This window comes from Schistocerca piceifrons, chromosome 8 (genome assembly GCF_021461385.2).
Source record: "Schistocerca piceifrons isolate TAMUIC-IGC-003096 chromosome 8, iqSchPice1.1, whole genome shotgun sequence".
Classification (NCBI taxonomy): domain Eukaryota; kingdom Metazoa; phylum Arthropoda; class Insecta; order Orthoptera; family Acrididae; genus Schistocerca; species Schistocerca piceifrons.
In genome coordinates this window covers 407,188,283-407,214,083 of record NC_060145.1, presented here as the reverse complement: position 1 = coordinate 407,214,083, position 25,801 = coordinate 407,188,283, and the positions used below count along the sequence as shown (strand labels likewise).

Genomic DNA, 25,801 nt, shown 5'->3' with positions numbered 1-25,801 from the left:
ACAGCACTGACAGAGGCTCTGAATATTCCATAGAGAGTGACCTGGCGTAGATAGCATCAGCAACGAAGCATACGAGTGTGGAATTTGTGTCTGTGTTGAGACGCCATGATCGGCCTCATTTGAACTCTTCTGTAGGGAGGGTGAACTCGGAGTTGGAGTGGCTGCTTAGGACGGCTTAGGACGGATATAGGGTCCCATATTGGTTTGATTCCTGTGGATGCCATTGATAGGTGGGACTACACTAGGCATGGCCTTCGCCTCAATAGGAAAGGGAAGGGAAAACTGTCTGGATTGATTGCAGAAAGCTTAAGGGGGGACAATGTAACAAGTGGTAAAATACCAGTGGTCACAGGTGTCAGAGGGATGCCTTTTTTAGGATAGGGAAGGGGGATAGAAAACGAGTTTTAAGAGAGATTGGCAGACACACTCAGTTTGAGAAAACAGATGAACAGGAGTCAGATTTTAGCATACAGCCTCCATTTAAACAATGTTTAACAGAAAGTAATCAGAAAATGCCAGTTCATCTTCACCACAAAACCTCTTCAAAGAACTGGGTATACTAGCTACTGTCTCTCAGTATACTTACTCCTTAATGAAATTTGTCCTAAATAATATATCTCTTTTTCAACAAACAGCTCAGTTCATACATACAATACCAGGAACAAAAATGATCTGCACAAGGACTTAAAAGCACTTACTTTAGTTCAAAAAGGGGTCCACTACTCAGGAACACTCATCTTCAATAATTTGCCAGCAAACATAAAAAAATTTAGTTACAAGTAAAGATCAGTTTAAAAGGAGCCTGAAAGACTTACTAGTGGCCAACTCCTTCTACTCCATTGACGAATTTTTTAATAAAAGTGAATGATGTATTGTATATATTCATACTATTAGTATTGTTATTTCAGCTTAAAAAAAATAAATAAAAGTGACATGTTCTATATCCACAAGGATCTCCTCAACACGGATCAATGGAACGAAAAACTAATCTAATCTAATCTAGGAAATTGCGGGGAAAGCTATAATTCCAAAAGCACCCATCAGTGATGCAAATACCCGTAATAGGAAAACATGTCAGAGAAGAAAGTCATTTTGTTGAATGAGTCTTATTTTGCACTGTATCCAACTTCTGGCTGAGCTTATGCCCCATGAGTGAAACATGCTCGGGATCTGGTGGTGATTTTGGGCAGGGATATCTTGTTATTCCAGGGCCCCACTGATACCCTGCAATGTTGCATTACTGCCATGGATTAAGTGGCCATTTTGTCTCATAAGGTCCACATATTGTATTTGGTATGGTAATCTGTTGTGTTTCCATATTTTTGTCCAATTCCTGAATGTCTGCATGATTTTCATGACCCTGTTTAACTTGGCTAGGTGCTTCTTAAGACATTATATGACAGACTTGCACTTCTAATCCATCTGTCAGAGGGGTCTCATTACCTACTGAGTGAACGGTTCATTCCTTTCAGTAAGCCCAGTAATTCTCTCTCACTTTCACAGAACATAACGGTCTCCCGCGTGGACCATATCATTGATATCCATTGATTCTGAGTGTAAATCCCTTAACCCCAATACTCAACCAATTTTGAACAGCAGAGGGCAGAGACCGCATGCCTGTCTTACAGCCTTTTTAATCTGAGCACTTCTCTGTTAGTCTACCAGTCTTGTTGTTGCCTCTTGGTTCTCGTACACATTTTATGTTGCACATCTTTCCATACAGTGTACAACTGTTTTTTTCTAAATGTTTCAAACATTTTGCACAACTCTGAACTTTAACTCTTCTTTCTGTTATTATGAGTATCCAAGCTGCCTTTCTCATGCATTTACTTTTCCTAAAGTCAGCTTATAATCACCTTAGAGACCTAACTTTTATTTCATATTCTGCTGCATATTATTCTATTCAGTAACTTGAACGCATGATTTTGTAAGCTGATTGTACAGTAGTTCTTGCCATTATTTGCTCTTGATACCTTCAAGATTCTATAGTGATATTCTTCCAAAAAAACTGATGGTATGTCTCCAGTCTCATAGATTGTACTCACTATCTTGAATCATCATCTACACTTGTGCTCATAAATTAAGGATAATGCTGATACAAGGTGAAACAACACTCCGGTGGGTGGTTTGCAGGTTTAAATCACCTCAGGGTATGACCACGTGGTGCATTTGACCTGCGGTAGCACGGTGGCGCTGGCAGCAGTCCACATACGCAGAGGTGTGTTGATGTATGTTGGAGTACGGGCAGCGAGTAAATGTGTGCAGACGTTTTCAGACATGCTAATGGTGACTGTGTTGAAAATGGCTCAAAGAACATATATTGATGATGTTATGAGGGGTAGAATACTAGAACAACTGGAGGCTGGTCAAACACAGCAGGTCGTAGCACGGGCCCTCCGTGTGCCGCAAAGTGTGATCTCAAGATTATGGCAATGATTCCAGCAGACAGGAAACATGTCCAGGCTCTACAGTATGGGACATCCACAGTGTACAACACCACAAGAAGACCGATATCTCACCATCAGTGCCCGCTGACAGCCAAAGAGTACTGCAGGTAGCACTGCTCAGGACCTTACTGCAGCCACTGGAACAGTTGTCTCCAGACACAGTCTACAGACGACTGTACAGACATGGTTTATTCGCCCAGAGACCTGCAAGGTGCATTCCACTGACCCCTGGTCACAGGAGAACCTGTAAAACCTGGTGTCGAGGACTCAGTCCATGTCCATTGGAACAGTGGTCCCAGGTTATGTTCACGGATGAGTCCAGGTATAGTCTGAACAGTGATTCTCGCCTTATTCTCAACTTATCACCAATACCATGGACTGTGTCATGTGTGTTCCCTATGTGCCTATGCTATTAGAACCAGTGTTGTGTAGTGCCATGTTGTGTGGCACCACATTCTGCAATTATCCTTAATTTATGAGCATGAGTGTAGTTGCCAATTCCCACAACGATTTTAGAAATTCTGAAGGAATATTATATATCCCATATGGCTTGCGTGATAATGAGTCTTTCAAAACTTGTCAAACACTGATCCTAATATTAGTTCCTCTATGTCTCCAAAGTGACACCCATTTGTTACTTTAACATATCAGCAAGTAGTTCCTTCCTCCAGAAGATGCCCTCACTGTACTATTCCTTTCATCTGCATTTAACTGTGGTATAATTTTTGCATTCATAATATTGTCATCTTTGTTTTTAGAGTCTCTCTTTTTGAGTCTCTGAACGCTGAATCTACCTTACAACAACAAATTCTTTTTTTACATTTTTCTAGCAACCACAGTGCTTTAGATTCTTTGCATTTTCAGTTAATTTCACTCCTGAGTGACTTACATTCCTGCATTCTACTCTTTTGCTGAAAATGATGTAATTATTCCTTCTTCTGCTACTGAACTGAAGTACACTGAAGAGTCAAGCAAATTGCTACACCTGCCTATATTGTGTAGGACCCCCACAAGCACGCAGAAGTGCCACAATACAGCATGGCATGGACTCACCTAATGTCTGAAGTAGTAGTGGAGGGGATTTACACCATGAATCCTGCAGGGCTGTCCATAAATCCGTCAGAGTATGAGACAGTGGAGATCTCTTCTGAACAATAAGTTGCAAAGCATCCCAGATACACTCAATAATGTTCGTGTCTGGGGAGTTTGGTGGCCAGTGAAAGTGTTTAAACTCAGAAGAATGTTCCTGGAGCTACTCTGTGGCAATTCTGGACCTGTAGGGTGTCGCACTGTCCTGCTGGAATTGACCAAGTCCATGGGAATGCACAATGGCCTGAATGGATGCAGGTCTCATCAGGGATTCCGTATCACTCCAACTGCACATGCCCCACACAATTAAAGAGCAGGTCTCATCAGGGGTCTCATATCACTTCAACTGCACACGCCCCACTCCATCACAGAGCCTCCACCCGGTTTAACAGTTCCCTGCTGACATGTAGGGTCCATGGATTCATGAGGTTGTCTCCATACCCGTACATGTTCACCCACTCAATACAATTTCAAACGAGACTCGCCCGACCAGGCAACATGTTTCCAACAGGCCAATGTCGGTGTTGATAGGCCCAGGCGAAGCGTAGTGATTTGTGTCGTGCAGTCATCAAGTGTACACGAGTGGGTCTTTGACTCTGCTAGCCCATGTTAATGATATTTTGTTGAATGGTTTGCACGCTGACATTTGTTGATGGCCCAGCACTGAAATCTGCAGAAATTTGCAGAGGGATTGCACTTCTGTCATGCTGAACAATTCTCTTCAGTTGTAGTTGGTTCCGTTCTTGCAGGAACTTTTTCTAGCAGCAGCAATATCGGAGACTTGATGTTTCACTAGATTCCTGATATTCACCATACACTTGTGAAATTGTCATACAGGAAAATCCCCACTTCATCACTACCTCAGAAATGCTGTATCCCATAGGTCAGTCGTCAACTATAACACCACGTTTAAACTCACTGAAATCTTGATAACCTGCCACTGTAGCAGCAATAATTGGTTTAACAACTGCGCCAGACACTTGTCATCTTACATAGGCATTGCCGACTGCAGTACCGTATTCTGCCTGTTTGTGTATCTCTGCATTTGAATGCACATGCCTATACCAATTTCTCTGGTTTTTCTTTCGTTATCTAAATGTTATCTGCAGTTACTTTCCTAATACCTACATCTGTCTGTCAATCTTCTGTGATAACCCATTTTAGGGGTGCCAATTTCTCCTCAACTAAACCTCCTACTTCAGTACTCATTATCATAATATGCACAACTTCATAGAACTGCAAACACATATTGCAAATCCTCAATATTTCAGCATCCTGCACTCTTGCAAACTGTTTCTTCCTGTCAATTCCCTTAAGTTTCAGCCTATGTTGTAATACACAATATAAAAAATACACCTGTGTATGTAATACAATCTAACATCTGACTTTGAAATCTTTGTCTGAACATGATGTAATTCAGCTGGTATCTTTCTGTGTCTCCTGAACCTTTTCAAGCTGTCTTCTCTTGTAATTTTAGAACAATATATTTGTTATTACTAGATGAAATTTATTGCAGAAAAGTTTCTTCATTCACAATGCTACTGCTGAATCCATATTCCCCTATGACTGTCTTTATTCTTTCCTCAATTATATCATTGTTACTATATATTATTACTAATTTCCATTTGCCTTTACACATGATTACCTATTTGATTTCTTCACATGCTTTCTCAGTTTCATGAGTTTTGATTTTTATGTGGGCATGTATATGTGAACTACAACTGTTAGCATTGGTTTGGTTTTGATTCTCATGAGAGTAATCCTGTTGCTGAATGGATAACATTAACTCACTCTTTGCCTTCCCTTCCTATTCAAAATTAACCCCACTAACTTCTACTACATCTAAATTCAGTCTTTTCATTTCCTTTTCAAAACTGTCTAGCTTCCATAACTCATTTCATGCTCTGGCCCACAGAATTTTGTCCTTTCTTTGGTTTTTCATTCTTTTTGTCATGGTTACTTCCCTCTTTACAGCTCATCCAGGAGACATGACAGGAACTAATTCAGAATCTTTTGCCAAAGGGAAGATCATCATGACATTATTTCAATTACAGTTCCTTGAACCATACACCACCAATGGTGATATGGTGTAAAACTGCCCTATTTAGAGAGTGCCACAAGATTAACTACAACCTTCAGTAACCTATACATAATGAAGCAGCTGACCTGGTTTGCAGAAGACATATATCAAGGAAAGTAGCACTAGTCACTGCTAAAAAATGGATAAACCCGAACTTTGAGGTTCACAATGCCTGAAAACAACACTGGCAGCAGCACTGCCCACCACAATGTCAAAGTTCCACAATCACAGAGAAGTGTGCTGGTTTCAACCTATCTCACAAAGTATGGACGACATTAAATCAAATGTGCAATTGTCACGGCAGAAGTGCTAATGTATTCCATAAATGGGAGAAGATACCATCTGCAAAATGTGACTGCAGAGCCAATACACAAACACCCCAACATATAGTCAAAGACTTTCCAAATTGAGCCAACAAAGGACCCTTCACCAACTTCCATGAAGCAATGCATAAGGTGACTGAGTATGTCCAAAGCTTCGATGCTAATTTGTAGCAAAGTTTGGTACATAATATTTACATGTGCATTTGAACTATGTTAACTTTTTGGCTAGAAGACTTTTTAAGTTATAGAACCCAGTACATTGCTCTCAACAGCGAGTGTTCATCAGAGACAAGGCTATCGTCAGGAGCGCCCCAGGAAACTGTGATAGGACTGCTATTATTCACTATATACATAAATGATTTGGCAGACAGGTTGGGCAGCAATCTGGGATTGTTTGCTGCTGATGCTGTGATGTCTGGTAAGATGTCAAAGTTGAGTGGATTTTAAGAAGACACAAGATGATTTGGACAATATTTCTAGTTGGTGTGATGAATGGCGGCTAGCTCTGAATGTGGAAAAATGTCAGTTAATGCAGGTGAGTGGGAAAAACAAACCCATAGTGCTCGGAGACAGTATTAGTAGTGTCCTGCCTGACACAGTCACATCACTTACATATCTGAGCATGAAATGAAATGAGCATGTGAGGATTGTTGTAGGGAAGGCAAATGGTCAACTTCAATTTATTGGCAGAATTTTCGAAAAGTGTGGTTAGTCTGTAAAGGGGACGTCACATACGACATTGGTATGACATATTCTTGAGCACTACTAGTGTGTTTGGGAGTCGTACTAGATTGGATTAAAGGAAAACATCAAAGCAATTCAGAGGCAGGCTCCTACTTTTGTTACCGGTCAATTCGAAAAACTTGTAAGTGTTATGAAGGTGCTTCGGGAACTCAAATGGGGATCCCTGGAGGGAAGGCGACATTCTTTTCAAGGAACGCCATTGAGAAAATTTAGAGAAGTGATATTTGATACTGACTCCCAAATGATTCTATTGCTGCCAACATGCATTGCGTGTAAGGACTACAAAAAATGAGATACGAGAAATTAGGGCCTATATGGAGGCATATAGACAGTCATTTTCCCCTTGCTCTATTTGCAAGTGGAACAGGAAAGGAAATGACTAGCATTGGTACAGAGTGCCTCCCACCTTGCACCGTACGGTGGCTTGTGGAGTGTCGATGTAGATGTAGATGTACATACACTTGTGTGCAAAACTTAAGGATGAACTTAATTTTCATTGCCAGGTACCATAGCTTGATTAAACTTGGAATTACTACAGTATAGTACAGAAAGTAAGGGAAAGACATATGCAGTGGGACAAACAGAAATTATACTTTTATTCAAAGACAATAACTAGACAGAAGTCAGCGTGATTTATGACGGACGCCTGGACATTACAAAAAGTGGGACATGGCTTTTAATAGGGTGTGTGATCACCACAGACAACACTGTATGCTCTGTAAAATGTCCCATACTGGCCACAAGGTTGGTAATAAGCTCTTGTTGTAGTGTGTTCCATTCCTCTACCAGCACTCTTGACAACTGCTGGGTGATCATTGGTGCATTTGGATGTGCTGCAATACATCTCCCATTGCATTGCACAAATGGAGCTCTTCCACCTGTGCTCTTTGATGCAGTCACGCACTGTCACCCACAATAATAAGTTCAATGCCTAATGCATCACTGAAAAGATGCACGTGGGAAAGAGTACAGTGTTACACTAATGTTTAATGGTGAGTGTACTGTGTTCAGAGATTTGGAGGTCAGTACTGGAGCATATGAGGGCTGGACCCCTGCTACTCCTGTTCTGGCATGACATTTATGCCCTTTGTGTTGCCGCTCCTAACTCCCATAGGCGCTTCTCCTTCGGAGGCAAAAAGTTATGCATCTTACCAGTACCTCCTCTGTTTGTTTTGGCGCTGATTGTAAACATTCTGTTTACAGGCTCAATGCCAACAAGCACCATCAGGAATCACTATCATCACACACAGGCAGCACACGAGCAACAACAATGGTGTTAGTATGAGAGATTATCTTACGACCACAGATCACGTGATCCTTGAAAGTCAGCATCGTGGTGTACTTAAGCCACGGCATACGTTTCATCAGGCAGTTGCAGTCGCAGCTTCATTCAAGGCCACTTACGCTGGTCGCTTATGACATCCCATCTGTTGGAGCACACCATCACTGCACTGCACCACTCTACCATGCCATCCAGAAGCTATCAGCACTCTGCCTGGGACCCAGTGTTACAGTATAGTTGCGCAGCAGCAATTACATCAAATTTACATCATGACCTGTATCATAACCTAGGTCATGACAAACCCTTGTGCTGTTATGTTCACATTGATATTGTAGTGCCTCGAGAATTTCGGGGTAAATTCTCGAGACCCTCGTATTTCCACTGTCTGGCACACGAGTTATTTTAGAGATGAATGTGGTAAATTAGAACTGTATCTACTGCACCACAATTATGTGTGTGCAGGATGAATATGTATCGGAAGGATGATTGGTGTGGGCAGGTAGTCGCCGAGCCCGCCTAAGAAGTTACACGTCCAGCTCAAGGAATAAATGTGCCGTACTTCGTGCGATGTCAAACATTATTGCGTGAACATTTGAATGAGGTTGAAATCAGAGAAGAGACAATTATTTGTTCATTCTTTCACTTACTTTCGTAAGGTCCAGACAGTTGTCTTGTTCAACTTGGAGAGATTTGAAGACTGTATTTATGGAAAAATGAATGTGATAGTTCCTGACGGACGAGAAAGTGTCGAGCTTATGAAAAATGTTTTAGTTGTATGGAAACTGTTATGTGTGATGAAAATACAGTGAGATTGAGTTCAGAGTATTCTCGAGTGTACGGAGTTATTTTAAAAGTATAGAAAATTCCTCCAAAGTAGCACCTTATCTTCAGAGAAGAAGCTGTGCAGAACATCGCAGACAGCTATCCCAAAAAGAAGGCTGGTGTAGCAACTCCAAGTAAGTTTGATAGCCAAGGTGGAGTGTGAGTCTTGCACACCGGTACCACACTCTCACCCTTAATCACCGGAAACTGCCAAAACATGGCGACCAAAGTGAGCAGGACACGAAAATGAGGAATTTTTTAAAGAAGATTGAGAAGAGAAAAAGTTGAGAGTTTCCATAGCAACATATAATAACGAGACGAAAAAATTGGTCTGCAAGATTCGATTAAGAAGATTTGGTTGTGGGGGGGGAAGCAATCCTCACACACGCAGTAACCAGCCGACGCCGACACAGTAACCAGCCGACGCCGACACAGTAACCAGCCGACGCCGACACAGTAACCAGCCGACGCCGACACAGTAACCAGCCGACGCCGACACAGTAACCAGCCGACGCCGACACAGTAACCAGCCGATGCAGTAACCAGCCAACGCCAACGCAGTCGCAGTAACCCGCCATCATTGCTGGTTGCTGTTTGAGTTGTTGACTTTGCACCCACCGACATCGCGACCAACTTTTGACACTGCCGGTGCCCGTGCGGTTCACCGGTACCATTTTTACACCTCACCGACGCAGCCTACAAACCCATGCTGGGTGAGCTCAAGATAATAACTACTTGAATGTAAACTAGGATGGTTATTCTTCACAGAGGTGATTTTTTTAATGATCACAAGATGAAAGAAAATTAAGACTATGGAGAAGGAACAACAACCTACAGAAACTGCAGAACCAGCCATGGCGATGACAGTGACTAAGGTAATGGCAGACTGGACTGAAGTAGCAAATTTAATTAAGGGATTAAGTCTGAAGTTAGACTCAGTGAATACTCAGTTAAATACTAAGTTAGATGTACAGAGACAAGAACTAAGTGACCAAAATCTTTCTTTAAGTGAAAAACTAGAAGCACAACTAAGTGACCAAAATGTTTTCTTAAATGAAAAACTAGCAGCACAGAGTGAAGCTTCTGAAAAACTAGAAGCACAAGGTGAAGCTTTAAATTCTAAATTTGAGGTGTTAAATGATAGGGTGGAAAATTTACAAGTACATTTAAAGAATGAATTAAATAATTCTTTAACTGTACAAAGGAATCAAATGTTTACAGACTTTAACCAAAAGCAGGATGATCAATTTCAGAAGTTGACCCAGAAATTAGAATTTGATATTGAGGACAAGTGTACCAATATAGATTCTGAATTTAATGAGAAGTTAAGGTCATTTCAAAGTGTGTGTAATATTACGTATGACAGAGATTACATAACTTAAAAGATACCATTGAAAGACAAGATAAACTGATCCCTATTGTCTAATAGCAAATTGCAGGGGTCAACACTCATGTAGATGCGGTAGAGAGAAATTTTAATGAAAAGCTAGCAACCTCAGACACCATAAATATAAGTGGTCTGGAGGAACAGGTAGAGGAATTAATCAAATGGAAAGTTGCCAAAAGGGTAAACACAGACAACGTTCCACCACATTTAGTGCCGGAACTTGATGATACTAAAAAAGGCATAGACAATTTGTGGAAACTTATCTTGAATAAGACAGAGAAGGGGACAGCTTCACAGAATGTAATGTTGATTAGTAAAGTGGCAAATGTTTTGTTGAGGGGAGACTTTCACACAAAATGTAATGAGAAGTGCTGGTCTGCACTTGCTCAAGTGAGGTTAAGAGCAGATCCATGGGATCCGGGCGGAGTCACATTATTCCCCCGGAATGTTAACATTCTGTGTTAACGGGCGGAGTGACGACCATCGGATCCCGAGTTGGGTTCGGTGTTACTTTCATATTCATTTTCCTACAACGAATTCTCTTAAAGTCTTATACTGTCCTGTATTCTGTTTTCTTCCTCTTATACTGTCATATAGTTTAGTACTTGGGCACACTCATCTAGGCGTCGCAGACAAGCAGGGTTGATATCAAGGTCGTACTGCTTTGTGTGGAGATAGTAGTAAGTGATCTTGTCAATGTATACAGCCTTATTTGTTTTACGGGCACTGTGATTCCCCGCTGTATATTCACCATGATAAATTGGGTTGTTATATTGAACCAGACTGAAGCATTGGGTAATATATCATAATATGTGAATTGACAGTATGCTCCACTCTAGTCTTGACGTAAAGGTGAGTTGACAACATGCTCCGCTCTAGTCATCAAGGATCTTGAATCTGATCATAGTTAGGTTTTATTTTTGCTGAAAATAGTCTCTGAACATAATCTCTTCACAAGTTTTACATACAAACCTGTGTGCAGAGGGATTCAGGGATGGCAACAGAAAAAAAAATTATACCCGATGGAACATCCTCCTCGGTTATTCCAGGAGCACCATTGCTGGTCTTCATGACTGGTCCTGGGGTCTCATTTGTAGTGTCAACAGCAGCCGACGCAATCTCTACGGATTGTTAGGTCATATTTTTGCCTAGCCAACCAACGTATAGTTAGGTATGTTTCGGACCTAAACTATTGGAGGAAACGATATAATATGAATATTTCTATATTTGCAATGATATGATACATAGTCTTTTTACTTACTACTGAATATTTTACATCCTTTGTGAAAAATAATGTGAATGATACTGTTGTGGACTGGCAAGACAGCCAATCCACTAGGACATGAGGCAGAAGGGCACGCGTTTAAGCTCATGCAGGATGGCGTGAGGTCTGGAACAGGACTAGGTCTGCATAGTAGCAAAAATAGTACGTAGCTTATGGAATACTTAACTTTAATCCATAATTGGTGAACATCGGTCTGACGGTACATGCGTCACAAGATAAATAGCAAATGATAATGGCGCCTTGCTAGGTCGTAGCAAATGACGTAGCTGAAGGCTATGCTAACTATCGTCTCGGCAAATGAGAGCGTAATTTGTCAGTGAACCATCGCTAGCAAAGTCGGCTGTACAACTGGGGCGAGTGCTAGGACGTCTCCCTAGACCTGCCGTGTGGCGGCGCTCGGTCTGCAATCACTGATAGTGGCGACACGCGGGTCCGACGTATACTGCCGGACCACGGCCAATTTAAAGGCTACCACCTAGCAAGAGTGGTGTCTGGCGGTGACACCACAGATACAATACGGGGAAAGAGGAATAATGAGATATTTGTGATGATATGATACATAGTTTCTACTTATTATGGAATAATTTATACGTTTTGTGAAATGTGATATGTATGGGGTGGGTTTATATAAATTTTGAAAGGGGGTGGGTAGTGTAGGTACAAACATAACTACCACCACACACACACACACACACACACCTTTCAAACGACCCTCGGTGACAAGTGTGACTGATTCTTCACAATTGCCGTTCCATAGGAGTTGCTAAGATCTTCCTTCGGGGACTTCAAAGGTGAAGGTGAGAATGTCCATCCTGCAGGAGATGTTTAACATCATACCTCCTCTGGCTTCTCACTGAAGTACCGCCGAAGTGGGGATCCTGGGGAAGGGGAGTGGGAAGGGTTTCCTGTCTTTGAGCTATTTCTTTCTCTTTTTTGATTGTAACAACCATTTCTGTTTCCTTTCTTACTTCTCTTTTGAATACCAGTTCATCTTTCCCTCTGTTCATATGCATACACTTCTTTCGCTGAAGTCCTTCTCAACTTCCATGGTTTTCTATAACCTTCAACTTATTTTCCATAAGTTGGCCAAAGAATCAGGCTACATGACTACCCATATGCATACACACAATGAAACACAAAGACACAAACAGAAAGTGTACAGTTTAAGATAATGGGGGAACCGTCATGTGTTGGAGGGGGAAAATTGTGCACATAGTGATAGGTATGTGCACCTGGTTATGTGAGGTGACAGTTCTACATCTCATAAAGATATGTACAGGGATATATTTATATATGTAAGAGCTAAGAGTATTTATGGTTATGACGCAGTATTACACTAGTATGTGTACAATGGAAAATAAGAACATGTTACAGCGTATAATTAAGTGTACAGAAATATATTTAGATTTGGTGTCATTGGAAGAGTAATGGATGACGCTAAAGAGTTGAAGAAAGTATTGAGAAGTGAGTGTAAGGAGTGAAGTAGGATGTTAATTCCTCTAAGAGGTATTCAAATTCTAGGGTACATAAAGATGTATGCTAGAGCAATGAGCTATTAAGCCTGCTCAGGAAGGAGGAGGAGGGTGCACCCAGCATTGATTGTATGGAAAAGGGCAGGTAGGCAGACCCAATAAAGGCTGACCTACACTGTGTAGACAGGGGCACCAAGAAGGAGATTGACCTGTACCATAGTATATTAGGAATTTGTTTAAAGGGGCGTACCTACCAAAACGGAAGGAGGAAGTGCTTTCATAGTATCAACCTGTAAGTGAGGTATAGGTACTGTGCCTAAAGGAAAAGGGCAGTATCATGACAAAAGTCACACATTTTGTTGAGATTATACTGGTAAGTTTGAATTCTCATTTCCACTTGCATTGTTGTGTTTGTGTGAAGTTACATGCATTGAAAAGAACACCTTTATTTACCTAGAGTTCCTCCAGGTTGTAAAGAGTACTGAATAAATCCATATTCAGAAGAAGTAGTACGTGAATTAAGAGCAAACAGCAGTATATGCTTGGGTAATGCACACTTGGAATTTACGATTGGAAAGAGAACAGAAAGATTCTTGTCCTTACAAAGTTTACATTGATCAAAAGGTCCATAATTAGAATGGTATTAACATGGAAAAGGAAAGAGAGCTATATATGAAGTAACCGATGGCTAGAAAAATGTTACATAAATTGATGGAAATGTAACGTAATATTATATGAATACAATATTGATGTACATAACGAACATGTATAAAATATCATGTGTTCGAGCTAAGAGGAGGTATATGTAGTGCCTCGAGAATTTCGGGGTAAATTCTAGAGACACTCGTATTTCCACCATCTCGAACACGTGTTATTTTAAAGATGAGTGTGGTAAAGTAGAACTGTGTCTACTGCACCACAGTTATGTGTGTGCAGAACATATGTGTATTAGAAGGATGATTGGCGTGGGCAGGTAGTCGCCGAGCCTGCCTGAGAAGTTACGCGTCCAGCTCAAGGAATAAAAGCGCCATACTCCGTGCGTCGTCAAACATTATTGTGTGAACATTTGAATGTTGTTGAAAGAAGTAAAGAAACAATTACTTATTCATTCTTTCACTTACTTTCGTAAAGTGCAGACAGTTGTCTTGTTAAACTTGGAGAGATTTTAAGACTGTATTTATGGAAAAATGAATGTGATGGACCGGAAGGTGTCGAGCTTATGAAAAATGTTTTAGTTGTATGAAAACTGTTGTGTGTGATGAAAATAAAGTGATATTGAGTTCAGAGTATTCTCGAGTATATGGAGTTAGTTTGAAAGTATAGAAAATTCTTCCAAAGTAGCATCTTATCTTTGGAGAAGAAGTTTCGCAGGACATCGTAGTCAGCTATCCAGAAAAGATCAGCGAAGCAACTCCAAGTATGTCCGATAGCAAAGGGGGAGTGTGTCTTGCACACCAGTACCACACTGCCGCTCTTAATCACCGTAAACCGATAGAATATAGGACAATCATTTCTGTTACCATTTTCTTAAGTGGAACTTTACTTTTTGGTGGTAAGACTGCAAGAAACATTTATTCTCAAACTAACTGTGGAATCACCAGTGTTTGTGTATACTGCATACTATGTACAACCTATGGATATAAAAAGTACTCTTGCAACATTATGCTTTCCCACACCATAACTCTTGAACCAAAAAAACGATCATGTTTGACAATGTTCTTTGGTGCATTATGCATTCCCACCTCTCGCCGTATGAGAGTACTTTCAGAATGAGAGTGCATCTGATCTCATGTACAAAGTCGTGCACATGACCTCAACTCCTCACTGATCCAGTCCCATGCTCTTGGCACCATTGCAGACAGTGTCACAGATGTGCAGGTGTCAAGAAAGCACAATATACTGCTTGTCTGGCAAAGAGACAACCCCTATGCAGTTGCTGTATCACTGTGCAACATGACACTGTGTGCCTTGCAGCCTGTTAAATTTGGCTGCAATTGCATCCACTGCTTGACATGGATTCCTTCTTGCCTGTTGCAAAACGTAGCAGACATCTGCTGCTGTAGGTGACAGTGGTTGACTACCTCCCCTCCTTCAGGCAGTATTCATGGTTTGGAAGACTCACCATGCATGTAAAACAATGCTGTGAGCAATACCATACTCCTGGGCTACACTCATCACTCTTCGTCCTCCTTCCAGTTTCATGATGACAGTTCAATGTCTGAAGTCATCCAAAAGTTGTCTCTGGTTGATGTTGTAATGAAGACCACCACCACAGTGCACTGTCACTGTTCACTGATTGACACACAGTGCCTTTTCCCGTTCTGTCAACAGCGTCGTGTTGTGAAGCCAGCCCAATTAGGCATTGTAGTCATGCTGACTTCACAGTACGTGGTATCCAACTAGCTGTGCACGACTAGGAGGCCTCTAGTAACTTGCCCCCACACTTTCCTTGTTTACATTTAGTTTTAATATGTTATGTTACTTTACCTATCTCATACTTAAATTTTGCAGAGCAGAGTATGCATCCAGATGCACACCATAAGATAAATAAATAAACTCAATTAGAGGCCACATTTTCTGTTGATACAGATATTTAATACAGGAGCATGCAGGTTTATTGTATGGTTAAAGGATGACGTGTTCTCTTGTGCAAAATGTTTGGAGGTAAAATAGTCCTCCATTCAGATCCCCTGGTGGGGACTACTCAGTAGGATGTCATTATCAGGAGAAACAAAATTTACTTCCTAAGGATTTGAGTTGGAATGTTAAATCTCTTAATAAGGCAGGTAGGTTAGAAAATTTAAAAAGGGAAATGGATAGGTTGAAGTTATATATAGTGGAAATTAGTGAAGTTCAGTGGCAGGAGGAACAGGACTTCTGGTCAGGTGAATTCATGGTTATAAATACAAAATTGAATAGGGGTAATGCAGGAGTAGCTTTAATAATGAATAACAAAATAGAAATGTGGGTAATCTACTATAACAGCATAGAGATCATATGCTGAAGAGCCAGAGAAACTGCTATTATCATGTAGGGACCCTGCGAGCACACTGAAGTGCTGCAACGCGACATGGCATGGACTTGACTAATGTCTGAAATACTGCTGGAGGGAACTGACATCATGAATCCTGCATGACTGGCCACAAATCTGTAAGAATATGAGGGAGTGGAGATTTCTTCTGAACAGCATGTTATGATGCATCTCAGATATGTTCAATAATTTTCATGTCTGGGAAGATGGGTCGCCAGTGGCAGTGTTTACAGCAGAAGTGTTTAAATTCAGAAGAGCGTTCCTGGAGCCACTCTATAGCAATTCCGGACGTGTGGGGTGTCGCATTATCCTACTGGAATTGTCCAAATCTGTCAGAATGCACAATGGACATGAATGGATGCAGGTGATCATACAAGATGATTATGTATGTCACCTGTCAGTGTTGTAACTAGATGTATAAGGGGTCCCATATCACTCCAACTGCACACATGCCATATCATTACAGAGCCTCCACCAGCTTGAACAGTTTGTGCTGACATCCAGGGTCCACGGATTTACGAGGTTGTCTCCATACCCGTACATGCCCATCTGCTCGATACAATTTGAAACAACACTCATCTGACCAGGTAATATTTTTCCAGTCATCAACAGTCCAATGTAGGTGTTGATGGGCCCAGGCAAGGCATAAAGCCTTGAGTCATGCAGTCATTAAGAGTACATGAGTGAGCTTTTGGCCCTGAAAGCCCATACTGATGATGTTTCGTTGAATGGTTCGCACGCTGACACTTGTTGTGGCCCAGAATTGAAATCTGCAGAAGGGTTGCACTTCTGTCATGTTGTATAATTCTCTTCAGTTATTGGTCCTGTTCTTGCAGGAACTTTTTCTGGCCACAGCAATATCGGAGATTTGATGTTTTACTGGAATCCTGATATTCATGGTACACTGATGAAAAGTAGTCTTATATAGGCATTGCCGACTGTAGTGCCTGTTTACCTACCTCTGTATTTGAATACACATACCTATACCAGTTTCTTTGGCACTTCAGTATATTTTCACGGCCAAGATAGATACGAAGCCCAAACCTACCACAGTAGTACAACTTTTATGCCAACTAGCGCAGCAGATTATGCAGAGACTGAAAACATATGTGATGAGATAAAAGAAGTTATTCAGATAGTTAAGGGAGATGAAAATTTAATTGTGACGGGGGACTGGAATTTGATAGTAGGAAAAGGAACAGAAAGAAAAATAGGTGAATTCGGACTGGCAGAAAGGAATGCAAGAGAAGAGAATGCTAGAATTTTGCACGGAGCATAATTCAATCATTGCTTACACTTTGTTTAGTAATCATAAAAGAAAGTTAAATCCAAGGAAGAGTTCTGGAGACACTAGAAGATTTCAGATTCATGATATAATGGTAAGACGTAGATTTCTGAACTAGATCTTAAATAGCAAGACATTTCCATGGGCAGAAGTGGACTCTGACCACAACTTTCTGGCTATGACCTGCAGATTAAAACTGAAGAAACTGCAAAGAGGTAGGAAATTAAGGATATGGAATCTAGATAAGTTGAAAGAACCAGAGACTGATAAGAGTTTCACAGTGAGAATTAGGCAAAGGGTGACTAGAACAGGGGAAAGGAATACAATAAAAGATGAATGGGTAGCTTTAAGAGATCAAATATTGAAGGCAGAAGAGGATCAAATTGGTAAAAAGACAAAGCATAGTAGAAATCCTTGGATGACACAGGAGATACTAAATTTAACTGTTAAAGGAGAAAATGTGAAAATGAAGTAGGCAAAAGGGAATACAAATGTCTAAAATATGAGATTGACAGGAAGTGCCAAACAGTTAAGCAAGAATGGCTAGAGGTCAAGTGTAAGGATTTAGAAGCATACATCACTAGAAAAAAGACAGTTAATGCCTACAGGAAAGTTAAAAGATGCCTTTGGAGAAAAGAGAAGCAGCTGTATGAATATCATGAGCTCAGATGGAAAACCAGTCCTAAGCATAGAACAGAAACCTGAAAGGAGGAAGTAGTACATAGAAGGTCTATACAAAGGAGATGAACTTGAAGGCATTATAATAGAAATGTAACAGGACACAGACGAAGATGAAATGGGAAATATGATACTGCAAGAAGAATTTGACAGAGCATTGAAATACCTAAGTTGAAACAAGATCCTGTGAGTAGATGACATTCTGTCACAACAATTAATAGTCTTGGGGAGAGCCAGCCATTATGAAACTCTTACATCTGTTGTGGAAGATGTATGAGACAGGTGAAATACCCTGAGACTTCACGAAGAATATTAATCCCAATTCCAAAGAAAGCAGTCATGACAGGTGTGAAAATTACTGAATTATCAAACAATGGAAAATCCAGGATGGAATGTAACAATATAATGAGAAGGAAAGTTGCCACTCACCACACAGAGGAGATGCTGAGTCGTAGATAGGTGCAACAAAAGATTTTCACACTTAAAACTTTCGGTCAATGGCCTTTGTCAATAATAGACACACACATGCGCGCGCGCACATACACACACGCACACACATGACTGTGTGCGTGTGCGTATGCGCGCGCGTGCATATGTGTGTCTATTATTGACAAAGGCCATTGGCCGAAAGCTTTAAGTGTGAAAATCTTTTTGTTGCACCTATTTGCGACTCAGCATCTCCGCTCTATGGTGAGTGGCAACTTTCCTTCTCATAATATTGTTACTGAATTATCAGTTTAATAAGACATGGCTGCAAAATACTAACACAAATTCTTTACACAAGAACGGAAAAACTGGTAGAAGCCAACCTTGGGGAAGATCATTTTGGATTCTAGGAAATATAGCAATACGCAAGGGAATACTGCCCCTACAACTTATCTCAGAAGATAGGTTAAGGAACGGCAAAACTATGTTTATACCATTTCTAGACTGAGAGAAATCTTTTGGCAATGTTGACTGGAATATTTTATTTGAAATTTTGAACATAGCAGGAGTAACATACAGGAAACAAAAGTCTATTTACAAATTGTACAGAAACCTGATGGCAGTTATAGGTATCTAGGGACATGAAAGGGAAGCAGTGGCTGAGAAAGGGGTGAGACAGATTTCCAACCCGTCCCCAGTGTTATCCAATCTGTGTATTGTGCAAGCTGTAGAGGAAACTAAAGAAAAATTTGGAGTAGGAATTAAAATTCAGGGAGAAGGAAAAAAAAATTAAGATTGCCAGTGACATTGTAATTTTGTCAGAGAAAGAAAAGAACTTGGAAGTGCAGTTGAACAGAGAGGACAGTGCCTTTGAAAGGAGGATATAAGATGAACAACAACCAAATCAAAATAAGGATAATGATATGTAGTGTTATTAAATCAGATGGTACTGAGAGAATTAGATAAGGAAACCAGACATGAGTTTGCTACATGTGCAGCAAGATAACTGACAATGGCCCAAGTAGAGAGGTTATAAAATGTAGACTTTCAACGGCAAGGATAGCGTTTCTAAAGAACAGAATTTTGTTGACAAGGTATAGAGACTTAAGTGTTAGGAAGTCTTTTCTGAACATATTTGTCTGGAGTGTAGCCACATATAGAAGTGAAACATGGACAATAAACAATTTAGGTAAGAAGGACACAGAAGCTTTTGGACTATGGTGCTACAGAAGAATCGTATAACTTACAAAGGGATTATGGCAGTAAGACAGGAAGATTGCAGCACATACAGAGGCATATAGATAATTATTTGTCTCTCCTTCCACACACAAATAAAACAGATCAAAAATTGCTGATATTGGTATAAAGCAGCTTCTACTAAATACTGTACAATGGCTTGAGCAGAGTATATGTGTATATAGATGTATGACTTCCATTGGTCAGTTTATGAAATAAGATTCTATCACTGTTATCCGTCTCACATCACCCATTTTCACTACCCAGTGTCCTACTAAGTTTAATGACATTCTTGTTAAATTCTATGAATTTTATGAGTGTTTTCCCCAACTCAAGGTGGCTGACTAGAAGTCAATCCTGAGATAAAACCTCTCTTCTGAAGTACTAATGCCTGTTTCTAGCTATGTGATTTCTCCAAAACTTTCTACAGGAGAATGATCCAATACTAAACTATCTGAATGCATAAAGGGACACTGACAAATATATCTAGAGCATAGTTGCTGAGCATGCTTTGCAGTATGCCTTGAGAAATTTGAATCTTGTACAGCAGATAGGATATTTCCCATCTCCCATTCAACAGCAGTTTCCCATGAACTCTGAAGATGTGACCTTGTTCTCCAACACAACCTCTCATTCTGTCACCTGTCTAGACTCAAACCTAATTTATCTTATCTCTTACTTTCTTCTCCATTGGTGTTTATGAGAGTGTTTTATTTATTTATTTATTAGTCTACTCTACAGGTGGCCCAAACTTTTCTTTCTCTCTTTTTTATGATTAATCTTTCCACTTACCACTTTCTCTTTCTTCTTCTTCTCAGTCCACCTTTACTCCTGTCTCTAAAGTGTGCCACATGTGAACAATCGATTGCTGGTGGCGTCGCCTCTAATTCACTGCCCACTTTAACACCACCATAGTAGCAATTTATCAAGCAATTTCAACAGTATTTCAATGGCCACTGTATTGTGAACCTCTTCTACGAAAAATGAACTGCTACGTTTAGTAGAAGTAGAAGTTGATCTTCGTATATTGATGAATATTTTCAAAATAATAATTTTTAGAAAAGGAGTTATTGAAATTTATTTAACTTTTTGGAGCAAATTTCTTGAGAACTGTAGGCTATCTCACATTCTTCATTGATGTCAAATGAGTAGTGTGCATCTTATGAGTCTGCATTTTATGACTACATCTTGAAATCCATGAGTGTTTTTTTCATTTACTAGTCTTGTACCTTAACTACAAGTATTTACACAATAGTCTTGCAATCTCTTTGTCTCTATAGAAATGCTACCAATATCAACACTGCTGGTTTCCATAACCTGCATAGCAAATTATATGAGCACTTAGCAGTTTCCAACAAATTCTACACATGATTTAAAAATTTACAAAACTTTTTCTTGCCGACAGCCCACACAAAAGTTTGTTGCTTGCTATATTTTTTGCCATTCTTGCAGTAAAACTTCAGCATCACACATGACAATTCGATTTATTACTTCCTTACCACTAACTTTATTCACAACACATTTTGCAGACGGCATCCACATATACCAATAAGTGTACCAACAAATTATGAGGTCTGTTCAAAAAATTCCGGAACTATTGTGAACTATCAGAAAAACACAATAACATCCAAAATACTTAAATGATTTATTTACCACGACACTGTTCACAACAGCACTTCACAATCCATAGCAATTACGCAAGTCCATGGCACTCCACATCCGAGTTCCTAGCACGTGCAGTCACTAGTCACAAGTATGAGCGAAGGTAGACATAGGACCGGCTGTAGGATGCTGTTGCAATGGCCTATATACAGTCCTGGTCGTCTGGGAATACGGTGTGTGGTGGCACCAAGAGGCCGAGTGGAGACACACTTCCATCTCGCGACACCGGCCCTCAACAGGTCATCTCGAAATGGACTATGTGGCTGGTCAGTGAATCTATATGCCCAGTCCACACGTGTTATCTTTGCAGCTGCATGGCTGGCCACACTTTGCATGTGTTGACGTCCACCCCTGTTGGCCGGTGTCTGATTGATGGTGGATACCACAGGAATGTTCATAATTTTGTGCTAACGGTGCATTTGAGCAAAATGTGGCTGGCATCCTTGCACCAACTGTGTTTTAATGTGTAGCTGCCAGAAGTTTCATTGCTGTATGTCTGTTAGTTATTGTTCAGTGCTGTATCAAGTAGAATATTGGGTAACAAAGCTTGTGAATTTCAAGCTGGCAGAGTTTGAAGAGAAATGAGTCTACACTTCCAGATGATAATGAGATGTTTCTTATGAGAAGTGTAACAGGTAATGAGACATGGGCCTAAGGTTATCATATTGAGATCAAGGTTCTACCTTCACAATGGTTCAGAAAAGGTTCTCCAAGACCAAAAAAAGCTCATCATGTCAGGTCAAATGTCAAAGCCATGCTACTAGTTTTCTTTGACTTTGAAGGATTAGTTCATCATGAATTCATGCCAAAGGACAAATTGTTATTCAACGGTACTATCAGTACATGTTGCGATGCCTGCAAGAAAATGTGGGAAGGAAATGGCCTGAAATGTGTGGAGACAAATCATGGCTCTTGTATCACGATAGCACACCTGCACATCATCCCTGGTAGTGCATGACGACTACACAAAAAAATGACATCACTGTGATGCCCCATTCTCTTTATTCTCTAGACCTTTCCCCTGCAGACGTTTTCTTATTTCCAAAGTTGAAAATCCCACTGGAAGGATGAAGATTTGCAATGATAGACAAGATAAAAGAAAATTTGCAGGTGGTGCTTCCTGCAATCCAGCAAGAGGTGTACTAAGACTGCTTCTGGAAGTGGAAATGGCAGGGAGCAGTGTATCATTTTTGGAGGAAAGTATTTAGAAGGAGACCATTCACAGTACATAAACGGGAAGTGTAGAAATTTTTTTGTGGACAATGTTCTGGAATTTTTTGAACAGACCTTGTATATAATGGTACGGCACATACTTCACAAGATATATAATAAAAACTGAGATACATGAAAAACTAGCTTCTGTTTAAAATGGAGCACAAATTATCCAGACTATACTCACTCAGTGTTTGACAAATGAGTGCACTTAGTGACTTCCAACATGCTTTAAACGTCACTTCAAACCTTTTCTAAACTTTTTCTGGCTTACATGCTTAACATCAAATATCTAACATACTATCTCATTTGTAAAGTATTCATCAACATTAGTTTCAAGTGAATCGTCATTCATACGATTGTTTGATTAAACATGTTTATTTTAATTATTGTACATAGTGTCCACTGAACATTAAAAATACTCACTTCCACAAGGCCAACAAAGTCATGTTTATAAACACGAAAATGAAAAAAGAAAAATCATTAATTACCCAGTTTATTTTCTGACTTCCAAGCTATCCCTCAAATAAAGTAGGTTGTTTCAAAGAAAGCATTTTGGTGGCATTGTATTTAATATTAAAGTTATAAACTAACAAACTTAAAACTGGTATATTTCACTTCACTATTGGTACCATCATTATCACGTGTTCTTCAGCTTCAATGTCAGCTAAGAAAGCTTTGTAATAAACATTTACAAAGCTATTTTTTCCTTACCTGCAAAATAGATTGTGATGCCCTTTGTTTTCCATCTCTTTTGTTCTTGCATATAACTTTTGCTGTGTGACGACCAACAGTCATCATGAATTCATTTCTTTGATGCCTTAGAGCATTTACTTCATATTTTATATGCATTTCTCCCATTCCAAAGTTTCTAAAAAGAGTTATTTGGAGCTTAGTTATGTCAAGCAATTTTGATACTTTTAACTGCAGTTAACAAACAAAAAGTTTTATTACATGTCAAAAAAGTAGCACAACTGTCATATGGCCTTGAAATGTAACTGGGTATGTTAGAAATTATTGTAGTACATATACTTTGTACTGGAAGCACTCAACACCTTTGTATATCATAATCAGAAGCTTCTCTCTTCAAGAGTTTGGTGTCTTAATATGCTCTTGTGTGGTGGGTAACATTCTTGGAAGCAGATGAGAGGGTTTTACTTTATATCGTATTCCCTTTGCATAAATCACCAAGTTAGTTATGTCTGATAAATATACACAGGTACGGGGTACTACATTGTTTCATGGTGTGAAAATGGTTAAGTGCTTCATTCAAACATCAGTATTTGGAAAAAAGAGGATTTTACACAATATTATGTTTAAAAATTATTTTTGAATGTATGTAGGTAATAGCACAAATCCAAAATAAATAGTAAAACTTACTATGAAAAACATAATACGAGTCTAATGAACATTTCACTTGTTGCTGCAACAATATTATTAATTTCACAAAATATCATAGGATTATTATTAGGGGTGATCAAGAAGTTTCTGTTCGAAGGCCGCACAGTCCAGAATCGGTATGCCAATCAGGCAAAATCACTGTGAGCATTGAGGCAACCACCCCACATATGCATTGGTTTAAAGATACCCATTTGGTAAAACACTGTGTCCTTCTGCATACAAAAGTCCAGAAACTGCCTGCTGCACATTCTCGTCTAGCAGAAATAGTTGACCCTTCATGGCCTTTTTTAAGGGACCGAAGGCATGATAACTGTATGGGGAGGGATCAGGACTATATGGCATGTGCTTGAGTATCTCCCACTTGAGTTGGTAAACTTCTGCGTTAAGACATTTGTGATAAGGGGACATGCATTTTTTTGAGCCAGCAGCACCCCTTGCAACTTGATGCACCATTCCATAATGGTGGTTTTTGACAAAAATGCTGCTCCATATACATTCTTCATTCTCTAATGGATATCTACTGGATTTTGTACTTCAGCGGCTAAGAAAAGGACAATAGCTCACATGCTGGAAACACACAAATGCCACAGTAATCCATTGCCTACATGCCGGTGCTTAAACACCTGCATCAGAGTCAGAGGAAAAGAGAGCGTCACAAAAGTCACAAGTTCAGCAGATTCAGTTGGAATTTGGAGCAGAAATCCATAATAGTGCATGGATATGTGTACTCATACTAGAAAAAGACCAATGCTACATGCTAGTCCTCTATAGGTAATTGGTTACCTTTAAAAACAAGGTTGTGGTTACAGGAGAATTTAATGCTTGAGTTGTAAATGATAGAAGAGGCTATGTAACAGACATAGGAAGCTAAAGAGAAGATACAAGAAATGATGAAGGGGACGTATTACTAGACATGTCTGGGAAATAAATGGATAATTGGTAACAGATTGTTTCAAAGAAGAGCTAGTTACAAGGTCACCGAGATACAGTTGGAATTTGAAACAGAAATGCATAATACACTATATATAGTGAAGCACCGAAGAACTCTATACAGGTATGAGTATTCAAATACAGAGATATATAAACAGGCAGAATACAGTGCTGCGGTCGCAATGCCTATGGAAGACAAAAAATTTCCGGCGCAGTTATTAAATTGGTTACTGCTGCTACAATGGCAGATTATGAAGATTTAAGTGGGTTTGGTTGTGGTGGTATAGTCAGCACACGAGTGATGGAACACAGCATCTCCGAGGTTGCGATGAAATTGGGATTTTTATGTACGACCATTTCACGAGTGTACCATAATTATCAGGAGAACTGTAAAACATCAAATCACCGACATGGCTGCAGCCAGAAAAAGATCCTGCAAGAATGGTACCTATGACAACTGAAGAGAATTTCTGCTGCTACAATGGCAGGTTATCAAGATTTAAGTGACTCTGAATGTGGTGTTATAGTTGGCGACCGAGCAATGGGACACAGCATCTCCAAGGTAGCAATGAAGTGGGAACCACTTGCAAATGCACTTCACTGTGTCATGCATTTACATGTTTTTGTGACAAGATTGTTATTGAAGGTAAAATCTTCTAGGCTGTTAGGCCATGTTATGTTCCTCTTCAGTATCTTCTTACACAACTGACATTTTGATTCCTCTGCAGGAATCTTCTTTAAGATCTTCTGGTGTTCCCAGCTAGCTGAACACTATCCATCTAACAGCCAACTGGAAACACCAGAAGATCCTAAAGAAGATCCCTACACAGTGATTGAAACACTGATTGTGTAGGAAGATACTGAAGAGGAATATCATGCAGTCAAACAACCTAGAAAATTCTTACCTCCGATGACAATGGCCCCTCTATTTACCTAAATTAATTTTAATGGTTACACTTACTTCATAACTACTGGAAATCTGCAGCAAATTTAGTTCATAACTACCAGA

The 25,801-nt window shown here is 39.9% G+C and overlaps 1 protein-coding gene across 1 annotated transcript in view; it reads right to left on the bottom strand.

Moving 5' to 3' along the window:
• LOC124711375 (microprocessor complex subunit DGCR8) overlaps positions 1-25,801 on the bottom strand; it is a 238,048-nt gene that overhangs the window by 28,468 nt on the left and 183,779 nt on the right. The window contains exon 11 of the mRNA XM_047241426.1: positions 23,176-23,332. Within this exon, the coding sequence (XP_047097382.1) occupies positions 23,176-23,332 (157 nt within the window). The remainder of the gene's footprint in view (positions 1-23,175; positions 23,333-25,801) is intronic.